Here is an 11,102-nt window from a genome sequence, read left to right as displayed (position 1 = left end):
TCTATTTCATTAACCCACTTCCTAATATTTGTTACGCAAGGGAGAGCAAAATTCTGTTTATTACGTAAAAAACAATAAGCTTTAGGAGATGTATAAAATAACTGTAAAGCAAATTGTTTTTCCTCATCTGTCCATTTACGTTTTTTAATATGATTAGTCTGCATTTTGAAGAAGTTTAATTGTTTTTCATTTAATTTTTCAAATTGTTTAATAAAATCTAAAACTTCATCATTTTTTTCGATCTTTTTACTCAAATTAACGATTTTTTTGTTTTTACTCTTCAAAACTTTTTGGTAATTTATGATTTTACATTTCTGTTTTTTTAGTTGAGCTTTAGCGGCTATTTGTACTAATTTTATAGATTTCTTGCAGTTTTCATCTTTTTGAAGTAATTGTTTTTTTAATTTAGCGACTTCTTCTTCTAATTTTTGTTTTGAATTCATATACGCATCAGTTGAAGTTTGATTTTGGAAAAGTTGACTGGTGTTAAGTATACTTGAATTTACTTCGCGTGCATTTGTCGAAGAAGAAGCGCGTACAGTTGAACATGTTGGCTCGTTTAAATCGATCAATCTTGGCTCTACATTAACTAATTGTGGCAAATCTGAATTTAATAAAGTATCATCAAGTAAACTATCATCAATTGGTTCATCGATTTCATGAGTAACATGTTCATTTACGTCTTGAGAGCCTTCTGGAACTGTACATAACACAAATGCTTTTGGGATTGCGGAACTCTTAAGTTTTCTCGTACCTGCTTTATCAATATTCATCACATCATCATCTGTGAAATGCAATGAACAGATACGCTTGTTGTCTAACTGCTGCTTAGTCATATCTACCAAAGTTGAGTTGCCTATTCGTAGAACCCATTCGGAACGTCTATAAAATTCGGATTTTATTGAAATAGCTTCTTATTGACGGAAAAATTATTTATTTAGTAATTGAAATAGGGCAGATTAAAAAGATTGCGATAAAATGACGATTTCGGCGTTTAAAATATCATATTTTATAAAATGAGCTGATTAAAAACAAGATATACAGAGCTACAAGCTAAAAATACGTGGCAATCCATGCTGTACGGCAATTCACGTTGGGTACATAATCTTTACGTTATTTTACGTTCGATTATAAAACAATCGCGATTGTAGAAAAATATAATAGAAGTCGTTTCATTGACCATTTATTTAAATACTTTTACATACAAAAATTAAAATATGATATATTTTAAAAATGAAAAAAAAACGTGTACGATAAAAACATGCACCGTTTGCTTCCCAGATTTTATTTTAAGTTAATATTCAAATTACCCTAAAGTTAAACCATATATATTGGATCAAATCAATTCCTTGGTAGAATGCTCCTCATCAGTTGGGCAATAAATGGGGAATTTTCAAAATTGAAACGTTGGACTGCTTATTTAATTATTATTGACCACATTAAATTTACTAAATATGTAAGCATCTATACTTTGCACAAGTTAATATTATTATCTTAAATTAAATTAGATTATTCGTATTCAGTAAAAATAACCCCATTTTATTAAAACATTCGCCAACAAAAATTGTAAAATTACTACTAAAGTTGAAAAATAGTAGTGAAATTTATTTAGTTTAAATATACAAAAGGGTTGTATGGGGCATACAATAATTTTTGTTTGTACTTGAATATTTTTCAAAAAGTATTAATATAATAAGAGAATACATGAACATATAGATATTTGTATCAATAAACAATTGCACGTACAACTTTGTGTATGCCCAGTTGTAGAATAAGATTATAAATATACAATGTTGCTCAATATTTGCAAAGATCAAGATTAATTAAAACGAGCCGACTGTGCAATTGTTTAATGATTAGAAATTATAAATGATTATTATGATAAAAATACAATAAATAATTCAGTAAAACGTGAAAAGACAAACGAGTATTAACTACTGATAAAAAAACAAAATATTGTTACAAGTCATCGTCACATGCATCATACTTAACGTAAAACTAAATGGTGTATAATAAAAAAACGACGAATGATAATAAAAATTTTCCGCGGTAAAAAGATAGGTAATTTTATTTTCTTTCAGGTACATATTAAGCAATTTACTTTTCTTAACTTTTTCAATGACTTTATCGTAAAAAACTCAAATCACAAAACTGAAAAATCACTATAAAAAAAAACGAGTAGACAAAAGGTAAAAACGGACACACACACGCATCCGTACGGACATTTTCCAAAAAGACCATTTCTCGACTCAGAATGCATCAAAACACACTTCCCACACGTTTTTAGACAAACTCAAAAAATCACTATTACAAGGCTTCCTAGGAAGGAATAAATTATATCTAAATAAAATATCACTTGCTCATCAAAACCAAAAACCAATAAATGCAAAATTGAAATCCAAAACCATCACTATTTTTGGTACAAAAAAACCAAATTTCTCGTTAAAAATGTTTTGTATAGACTTTTTACCTTGATAATCATCAAATTATTTGTTTATTTCTGCAATTTTCCTTTAATTTATCTACATCTGAAACTTTTACTAATGTATAAAGATTTTCATGAATTTCGGACGTTATTATAACCTCTGATTACTGAATTTTCACATTTATTTACTCTAATAACACTCGTGATAAACAGATTTACCGTATCTCATCACTGGGAAATCTGTGAAAGGTCAAATCAGGATTTTTTGCCTTCGATGTTCCACAATCGGTGTAGACACAAAGTGCACGTGGAGGCGACATGCTGACCACGAAATCTTCTTCGCTAAACACGATAAACCTATCCAAAAAAATCTCACGAAACTAGAACGATGTACTTCCCTATTCACTACTATTATTTATCGCTATTTGTTGCAAAAAAAATCTGTAAACTGTCGACTACAATGACCAACAAACACAGAGACTGCGGTAAAGCTCTCTTCGCGCTGTTTACACAGCAGGATCGAGCGGGAAACTGACAGGAGCTGCGTTTTCGCGGTTTTTTCCTAGTCAGAAAAATATGGTTGTCGCAACCAATACTTTTGTAAAACCTCCTTACACACTCATTATTCATTTTCTTGTCATTTATTTACTTTCATTATTGTTAAAAAGTATATTTTACATAATATACTGCATGAATGATGAATCGTCTGCTTGTGCGTGCTCATATGCGCGCCAAGCTGTAGGAAACTCATAGGTGGCGCCGCCGAGCGGTTGGGTAACAGAACTAACGGCCTGTTACCCAAGCTTTCGTCCCCCCATTTTAACCCAGAACCGTTCTTCTATAGGAAGTCTATATTCGTTGCTATAAATGTAATAACAACATTGGCAGCTAACCTCAAAGCTGCCTCGAAGAAGCAGAGAATGAGCGAAGCCTGAAATTTCAAGCTCGGCAAAGATGAACAACAACGAGAATTCGACGTGTGGCGAGCTGCAACAGCTGGTGCAACAAGAGGAAGAGAGTGAGGAACCATCGAGTAGAGGCGTCGACGCAACCCCGCCTTCTACGCCCACCAAATCGAATCGACCGTCCAAGACTGAAATGCACACTTCGCATGCACTGGTTTATCCCTTTTTCTGCCCTTCTCCGTCCTTCACTTTGCTCGAAATTTACTATTACGCGACGTTCGTTTGCAGCAACAAGTAATGTGGGAGAGTAACGCACAAGCTTCGTCTGTAATAAGCAAAGAATCGTCCAGCCAAGCGACAACCAGTCAAGGTTCAACGTCCGGAAAAGCAGCAGCCAATTCTTCCTCCTACACTACTGGACAACAGTCTCGTTTGATCTACCTGAATGAGAAAAAACCGACGCGTCCAGAGATCCCAAGAGTCAATAAGCAACCGAAAGGTATGCTCGGCATTTCTCCTCCCTTTTGTGCACTCCATTCTATTCTATTTGATTTGCCTTTCGTTTGTCTTGCAATTTTTGAGTTTTATTTAATTTCAAGTTTCTTTTATTTCACCGAATTAAAAAAAAAGTTGTGGCACCATGCAAGCATCATTCATTTTTATCAGAGGTACCGGACGTCAGGCACATGGAACAAGCGTTGCTGCAATTGCTCGAGGACTTCCACAGTGGGAATCTGCGTGCGTTTGGCAAGTGCAATATACATATACTTTTAACGCAAACAAGTCGACGCTGGCTCACTTCTCTTTTGTGAAAATGCAGGAAAGGACTGTAGCATGGAGCAAATGACTGAAATCCGAGAACAGCAGGAGAAGCTGGCGAGGTTGCACTTTGAAATGGGCCAACGGCAAGATATCCACGGCACTGAGCAGTCAGGCTTCAGGCAATCCAGCGCCAACATGCATAATCTCCTTCAGCGCCTCGAGCAGCTCAGTGTTTGCATTGAAAAGTTACACAGCAAATGAAATGTGATACTTTTATTTACATAGACTAATAATAATAAATATCCATAACGATTAACGTAGATAAACGGCTTTTTACACGAGATCAGGTGAAACAGAGGGCCAGACCGCGGGCAGCTCGCGCTCTCACAAAGTTCTCTTTGTCGCGCAACAGCTGAAGCATTCTCTGGACATCTTCCGCTCTGGGCTCGCCAAACAAACCCAGTATAAGCGCGGACGTGGCTCTGGTCACCGGATTTTCCGATCTCGAATACCCGCGTACTACGGCGTTTCTCAATTCTTCGGCCCTTTGTGGCATGTCAATTTTTAAACAATTGATCAGCTCCCGCATAAAGTTTTCAATGTTCGGCTTGCTATCGGCGGCACCGAAATACGAGTGGATGATGTGAGCCAAGGATTTGCACTGCAAAAGGCTCGCCGAATCGTACAACACTTCCCTGGATGCCTGCGAGTACAAAAATCGCGAGTATTACTTTCAGTGCCATCGAGAGAGAATGAGAGACTTTATGAGCTTTACCGCTGCGACAGCAACATTCGCGTCTTCCAGCTTGATCACGAGGCATGGGAGACAACCGAGCAGGTGATCTGTGGCATCGTCGTCGGGCGACAGGACAAAGCTCTGCCAACCCCTGGCCATAGCTCCCAAGGCACTTGTAGCCGCCAAACTCATTTCCCAGCAGCAGTTTTCCTTCTCCAGAAAGGGCTTCAGTGCCAACACAACGCGCGGGCTTATCGGCTTTTCAGTTTTCGCTGCGGACAGCAGGATCGAAAGTCCGCGTAGGGATTCGAGCACGACTTCGGTACTTCCCTCGACGCCGGACGGCTCTTCCAAGCCATCGAGAAGCGATGCCAAGCAGCTGTCCAGGTACTCCTCGACCTAACGTGAATATGCACGTCAATAGAGATGGATGTGTGTGCGTGTGTGTGTGCGTGCGTGTGTGTGCGCGTGCGTGTGTGTAAATTCAAGTACCTGCTTCGGCTGCAAGCAGGCCACGCGAGTGAGACCGATAGTGGCCAACTTTCTCACGAGCGGAGACGAATCGGCTTTAGCTTCGAGCAGCGCGTTGATGATCGCGTCCAGCCAGATGACGTCGCAGTTGAGTTTACTGCCGATGAGCTCAGCGTAGAACGCGACCGCGACCACTCTTTGAGCAGCCAAAGTACTAGTCACTAGCTTGCCTATGGACCTCGACAAATTGGAGAGCGCGTCCTCGCGCTTCGATTGCACCAGGCACTCGACTACTGCGTGCACGATGCCGACCAAGTGCTCTTCGGCCTCCGTCTCAGCGGCGCTCGTATCGACAGCAACCACTAGCTGAACCTGCATTTGAGATTGGTCACCGTTACCAATGATGTTCAGTATCTTGGACAAAACGCCGTCGACCTCGCGGTGCGGAATGATTTTGCAGGTTTCGCGATTCGGCACGAAGCCGAATTTCGTGCTGATGATGGACATGGGGGGGTCTACGTGCAGCCAGCCTGCCAAATACTTGAGAAGAACGGCGAGCAAGTCCGTTAGATGTCGATCGATCAGCGATTCAGCTGTGCTCGAGTCCAAAAGCTGTCCGACCGCTACGATCGCTGCCAACGACGAGAACGGCGCCGTGGAACGCTTTCCGCTATCTGCTGCAGGAGCTGGCAAACTGTTGCAGCAGTCTGCGAGAGGGCTGCAGTCACCACCAGTTTCCAGTCTAGCCAACAGCGTCTCGAGAGCCTGCAAAGGCAATGAGGTTTAGATAAACAACAAACTAAAAGTAACAACATACGTACATGAGATCCGATTTCCTCGGATTTACCGAGCTCTCTCCAGCACTCTTTGGTACCACTGTCCAGGGGTAGTGGCTGGTGCAACAGATGCTCGACAATCTCTTGAGCGTAATGCGCGCTCAGCGATCTGATTGCATTTGCAGCTCCCTTCCTGCAGCTTGCGTTGTCCATCTGTCTCATTTGACCAATGATGCTATCTGCAGTTATATTTTATTATTTTTCGACGATATAACCAAATCAAACCAAATCGAGCAAACTCTTACCAATCAGATAGAGATTCGCCCTCGGAATGTCGAAACCGCGAATTCTGAACAGCTCCGATAGGGCGATACCAGAAGCGATTCCTCCTTCACCTCTACAGAGCAATCCTTCCACCAAACCCTCGGCTAAACTGGCTACTTCGCCGCTCGCCACCCTCTCGCAAGCAGCGATCGACAAACTCTGCAAATTCGCGGCAAATTACGTTGTCGTATATACGTGTAAAAAATACATTTGCTACCTTGACTCCCTCGTAAAGCAGCTTGGAATCCTCGCTCACGATCGTCTGCTTCGATTCGCTCAAATCAGCTAGATGCAAATCACTGTCCGAGTGTCGATGCCTGGCGCCGATGTTCAAGGCTAGGGAGACGCAATCGACGACTAGCGGCCGTAGACTCGGTTCCGGGTCCGCGCTCCAAGCCAAAAATCTCCCGAGCAATTTGCCTGGTTCCAGCTTTCCTCCGGGATACGTGTACTTTAAGGAATCGTGATACGACCTCAGGGTAGTTCGAAGCACGAGTAACGTACTTCTGCGCTCTGCAGCTGACTTGGACTGCATCCATGGTAAGAGAATATCGACCAGCAAAGCGAGGGTGTCAGCTGAATCCGACACGGTTTCGCTGCTGATGATGCTCAAAGCTTCGACAACCTTCACTACGCCTGCTGCTGCAATCTTATTATAATAGATAGATATAATACGTCATTATTACGCTCGTACACTCTATTGGGATCACACCTACCTCTGAACTAGCCGCTATGACTTTGTCCATTGTTGTCTCGAGAAGTACTTTCTTCTCTTCACTGGTCAATTCTGGAGGTACTCGTCTAAAAATAACGTAGGAAATAGGTACTCGTATATTAAAATAACGCCTTGCTGCGCACTTACACCAAAGAGATGACGGCTCTTAAAATCAAAGGATAGAGTTGCAATGGTCTGTAGCCGGAGGAGGCGGACTGAAAAAGTCCGAGGAGCGTAGCGAGGCCGTGACCGCGGGCACGACAACCCTGCGAGTTGGCCAATCGTCTGGGGTGGACAGCTTCACCTGCCTGTTGTTGTTGTTGTTATTATTATTATTGTTGTTGTTGTCATTACTATTAATAATTGCAGTTTGTCGAGAATTACTTGTTCCAAAGCGACGAGGCCGGCTTCCTTGGCACTGTATTCTTTACAGTCGGCGAGTTGTCTGATAATCCAAGGCAGAATCTGTTTCTCGAGAGCAGGAAATAGAGCCGCGGCGTCGGCTTTTCTCGCGATCTCTGCGTAAGTTCGGAGAAGACCGGCTTTGGCAGCCTCGTTGCTCGCCGCAGCCTTCGCGTCCTTGACCAAGCCAAGAAGCTTAACCGGCTGCTTTCTCGCGTCCTCGACCTTGCACGATTCCTCCATTATGCTGAGGACTAGGTCCAACAAGTGCGGCTTGGCTGCGCAGATACCAACAGCTCGAGCGTACTCCCCGGCGACGGGTCTATCGGATATAATCGTACTTGATGTATAATGAAAAAAAAAAAAGACAAATCCCAGCTGAGATGAAAGCGCATACCCATGTCCAGTCGTGTTAACGCTATGTGTGCGCGCGAGCTCGATCAAGAGCCTCGCGTGGCTCACGTTGCTAGCGACAGCAGCTATCAATATCGAGAGCGACGGCGTCATTCTCTTGGCCACAAGTTCGTCAGCCAGCTCCAGGGCCCATGCATCGCCTTCCGCATGGACGGTTTCTTCGACAAATTCCACGATCCTCTCTTCCCAAATTAACGTCGAACTCTGACGCTCGAGAAACTTGGATAGCTCGGCCAGCTTGCTGTCCCATTCTGACTTCAACTTTCTCAAGAACGTTACGACAGCCAAACGGTTCCGCTCGTCTTCCAGCAGCTCTAGACAGCGAGCCAGCACCTTGATGCTTTGAAAATCTTTCTCACTCTTATCGCTGCGAATAATCTTCGCTGCGAGTGGAGTCAAAGCTCGTAAAATCGAGACAACCTGCAGAAAACGTAATTCGCGTAATTCGCTTTCATCTCTGAAGGAAAAAAAAAGACACACCATATTTTTTTACGCTGAATAGACTCACTGAGGCAGCGTATGTTTGGTCTAGAAGGGCTCTGATCAAACAAGGCCAAAGCCATGTTTCTGCCCCTTCAACTGTACTCGAAAGCAGGTGTAGGGCTTCGTCGCAGGCATCTGCCTCCTCGCTCTGCTTTGAACCGCAATGTAAAACCATGAATTTTATAAAGGACGATCGCTGGGAAGGTAAAAGGGGTAAACTTGGCCTTGCCGCTAAAGCTACGATAGCTCCGATTACTTGTCTAGTACAGCAAACATCTCCCTGGAGCAACGAATCTTGAAGACTCAGAGCAATTCTCTGTAAAGCTGCATCGTCCTGCAACGAAAATATCGCCTGATTATACATCGATGACTCTATTACTCTTACGAAACATTATGATATACTTCTGCTGGTAATGTATTGATGAGATGTCTCAGCACAACTAGAGCTCTGGAACGTTGTACCAGATTTTGGGATTTTAATTGTTGTAAAATCCTATCCAATCCCTCTTCTGGGTACAATACTACAACAGCGCGAAAACACTGCAGAACTTCATAGTGAGTTAACAAGGCATCTCTTGTTGCTTCAAAAGGAGCAACGCTCACTATATCTGAAAGTACTTGATGTATTTGTTCTAAATTGGGTCGAACCAGTTCTTTCACGTCCTCAGCGCTCGCCGCATTGAGAATCAACGAAAGCATCCTGGAGAGGTTGAAAAAAATGTCATTATATGATAGGTTAATCATTCTTTGTAATCGCCTCGAGTACCTTGACGCAGCTAATCTCACACTGGACTTTTTACAGAAATTTAATAAAACAGGAGTAAGTTTAACGATTAATTTTTCATCGTAAGCCTTTGGCAAAAGAGGTAAAATCGAAGCTAGTGATGTCAAAATGCTGTTTGTTAAATTCAAACTTTTACTAGTCCGAAGCCAGCTATATGTAAAAACTTCAAAAGCGCTTGAAAGTTCGTCAAAAAACATATCCTTGTTTAGCTGTCCTGCCTGAGAAATGATCTCTGTGCTTGTCAGACAATCGCTGATTGCATCTGATATTTTTCCAAGAGCTGAAATAATGATATTATATATGATAATGACATTGCAAAGATAAATATACCTATACAACATGAACGAGCGAATTTTGTACTGAAAGTTGATGCCAATTTCAGGGGTTCATCGTTGTGCATGTCGGGTAATATGGGCACCAATACACTGAGAGTCACTTTTATAAATGGAAGCATCCCCGAAGAATTTTTCATAGCTATCATTCCTATGGCTCTGATTATCGTATGATGCGGAATCACATTTGGCTGAAATCTAACAAACAGAGTGTGTACGTGACATTTTTACGCATAAATATGTATATTTATATCAGCTGTACTTGATTATCAACGCTCCTATCGCTTGCGAACATTGAGTTGTACTCAAGGCAACTATTAGCTCGGAAGCTTGTTCGCTAGTGGCCCCGCTGCCAAGTTCTGCTAAGGCCAAATCAGCGACAGAAGTTGCCAAAGTGTCATCCAAAGATGTTATACGATCCTTACAGATATCTGTCATCATTTTTAAGAGAGCAACCAAGTGAACTTCTGTCATCTTAAAAACATGCATCGTTGGTTCAAATCAAAGACAAAAACACGGGCAAACGCAAACTTGGATAATTGTAATAAACCTTTCGATGCAGCTCCCAAAAATAAACAGCAGCATGTATAACAACAACAGGTTTCTTTTGCGATATCTTTCTAATGGACTCGATAGCAGATTGCTGTACAGTCTCATCTTTATCGTTCAAAGTATCCAAAAGCGCTCCTACAACAGCTAAAACTTCAAGTAATTACGCGATTCTTATCAATAATTGCATTATCAACATACATACCTGAAAGTTCAGAATTGCAATTATTTCCTTCATCGTTCGCATCTTTCAGCATTTTGACAATCGTTCAATACTTGCTGATCATGTAATATCAATTTATTTATTTGTTTGCGAATCGAGCAGATCGCGACCCCGTCAACGTCCGGTGTGCAGGTTATACAATGGCTAATATCGCATACTTACTCAGCTGTTTACTGTTTGTTTCCTTATCACCAGCTGCTGCGGAGCCAAGAGTAGGGGCGCGACTCTTTATGCAGGAACGAAAGTGTGTATAGGTATATAGGCGCGAATCAATTTCTTGATATTAGGACTTGTAATAAATGTAAATGCACGCAATAAAACAAAATCATTTATTAATTATGAAAGAAAGGTCTTCAAAAGAAGCATGACTAACGCTATAGTTGTATGTTTATGTACATTGCAAATGCATAAGTTGTTAAGACATTAATCACATGCTTGCAGGTGAGGCCATGAGGTCAATTCCTTTGCACTCTAGGGCAATTTTGACACCTAGAGCAAATATTCCTATGCTCTTGACTAGCGACCTGTAAATACACGTGGGATATTGTACGTTATATTATGTAAGCGCGTTTCATCATTACAACTCTTTGAATAAATAATTCCGATGGCAAAATACTCACCACTTGAAAGGGTCATGGTAGATGCCTTGGATACATTTTTTTATATTGGCCATTTTGTTGCAATGATAGTCCGAGACTTTATTTATTCAAATGAGGTTATGCGTAATGGATGTGTTATACACTGCTCTGTACTCTATACCTATTACCTAGTATATAGTAGCAGTAAACGCGAAGCGCCCTC

General features: G+C 41.5%; 2 protein-coding genes across 7 annotated transcripts; one reads left to right on the top strand and one right to left on the bottom strand.

Moving 5' to 3' along the window:
- Positions 1-3,286: 3,286 nt before the first annotated feature.
- LOC100115130 (coiled-coil domain-containing protein 28A) lies at positions 3,287-4,412 on the top strand. Of its 2 annotated transcripts, none has more exons than XM_031921204.1 (4): positions 3,287-3,544; positions 3,619-3,829; positions 3,997-4,077; positions 4,151-4,412. In XM_031921204.1, the coding sequence occupies exons 1-4, from the start codon at positions 3,380-3,382 to the stop codon at positions 4,351-4,353; spliced, it is 660 nt and encodes a 219-aa protein (XP_031777064.1). In that variant the 5' UTR covers positions 3,287-3,379; the 3' UTR covers positions 4,354-4,412. The 2 variants fall into 2 exon arrangements, with proteins under 2 accessions (XP_031777064.1, XP_031777063.1); XM_031921203.1 differs by having other exon boundaries at positions 3,961-4,077.
- On the bottom strand, positions 4,351-11,063 carry LOC100115162 (maestro heat-like repeat-containing protein family member 1). Of its 5 annotated transcripts, none has more exons than XM_031921190.1 (19): positions 10,922-11,063; positions 10,464-10,825; positions 10,284-10,357; positions 10,080-10,231; positions 9,792-10,003; positions 9,558-9,727; positions 9,180-9,477; positions 8,816-9,113; positions 8,439-8,765; positions 7,914-8,350; positions 7,499-7,838; positions 7,262-7,422; positions 7,116-7,200; positions 6,617-7,048; positions 6,381-6,558; positions 6,121-6,314; positions 5,321-6,064; positions 4,868-5,227; positions 4,351-4,795 (listed from the first exon to the last, which is right to left on the bottom strand). In XM_031921190.1, exons 3-19 carry the CDS (start codon positions 10,333-10,335, stop codon positions 4,436-4,438), a joined length of 4,800 nt encoding a protein of 1,599 aa, XP_031777050.1. In that variant the 5' UTR covers positions 10,336-10,357; positions 10,464-10,825; positions 10,922-11,063; the 3' UTR covers positions 4,351-4,435. The 5 variants fall into 5 exon arrangements, with proteins under 5 accessions (XP_031777050.1, XP_016844982.2, XP_031777051.1 ...); XM_016989493.2 differs by having other exon boundaries at positions 8,439-8,747; XM_031921191.1 differs by having other exon boundaries at positions 10,080-10,225.
- Between the last annotated feature and the right edge of the window lie 39 nt (positions 11,064-11,102).

The sequence above is a fragment of the Nasonia vitripennis genome, chromosome 1 (assembly GCF_009193385.2).
Source record: "Nasonia vitripennis strain AsymCx chromosome 1, Nvit_psr_1.1, whole genome shotgun sequence".
Classification (NCBI taxonomy): domain Eukaryota; kingdom Metazoa; phylum Arthropoda; class Insecta; order Hymenoptera; family Pteromalidae; genus Nasonia; species Nasonia vitripennis.
Note: the sequence above shows the minus strand (reverse complement) of the source record. Positions and strands in the feature narration are given on the sequence as shown.

Coding starts and splice junctions, on each gene's coding strand:
- LOC100115130 (XM_031921203.1), top strand. CDS start 3,380: ATGAACAACAACGAGAATTCGACGTGTGGCGAGCTGCAACAGCTGGTG. Junction 3,545..3,618: donor TGCACACTTCGCATGCACTG/GTTTATCCCTTT, acceptor GTTCGTTTGCAG/CAACAAGTAATGTGGGAGAG. Junction 4,078..4,150: donor TGGGAATCTGCGTGCGTTTG/GCAAGTGCAATA, acceptor GTGAAAATGCAG/GAAAGGACTGTAGCATGGAG.
- LOC100115162 (XM_031921190.1), bottom strand. CDS start 10,335: ATGCTGAAAGATGCGAACGATGAAGGAAATAATTGCAATTCTGAACTT. Junction 5,228..5,320: donor CCTGCTTGCAGCCGAAGCAG/GTACTTGAATTT, acceptor TATTCACGTTAG/GTCGAGGAGTACCTGGACAG. Junction 4,796..4,867: donor CGAATGTTGCTGTCGCAGCG/GTAAAGCTCATA, acceptor TTGTACTCGCAG/GCATCCAGGGAAGTGTTGTA.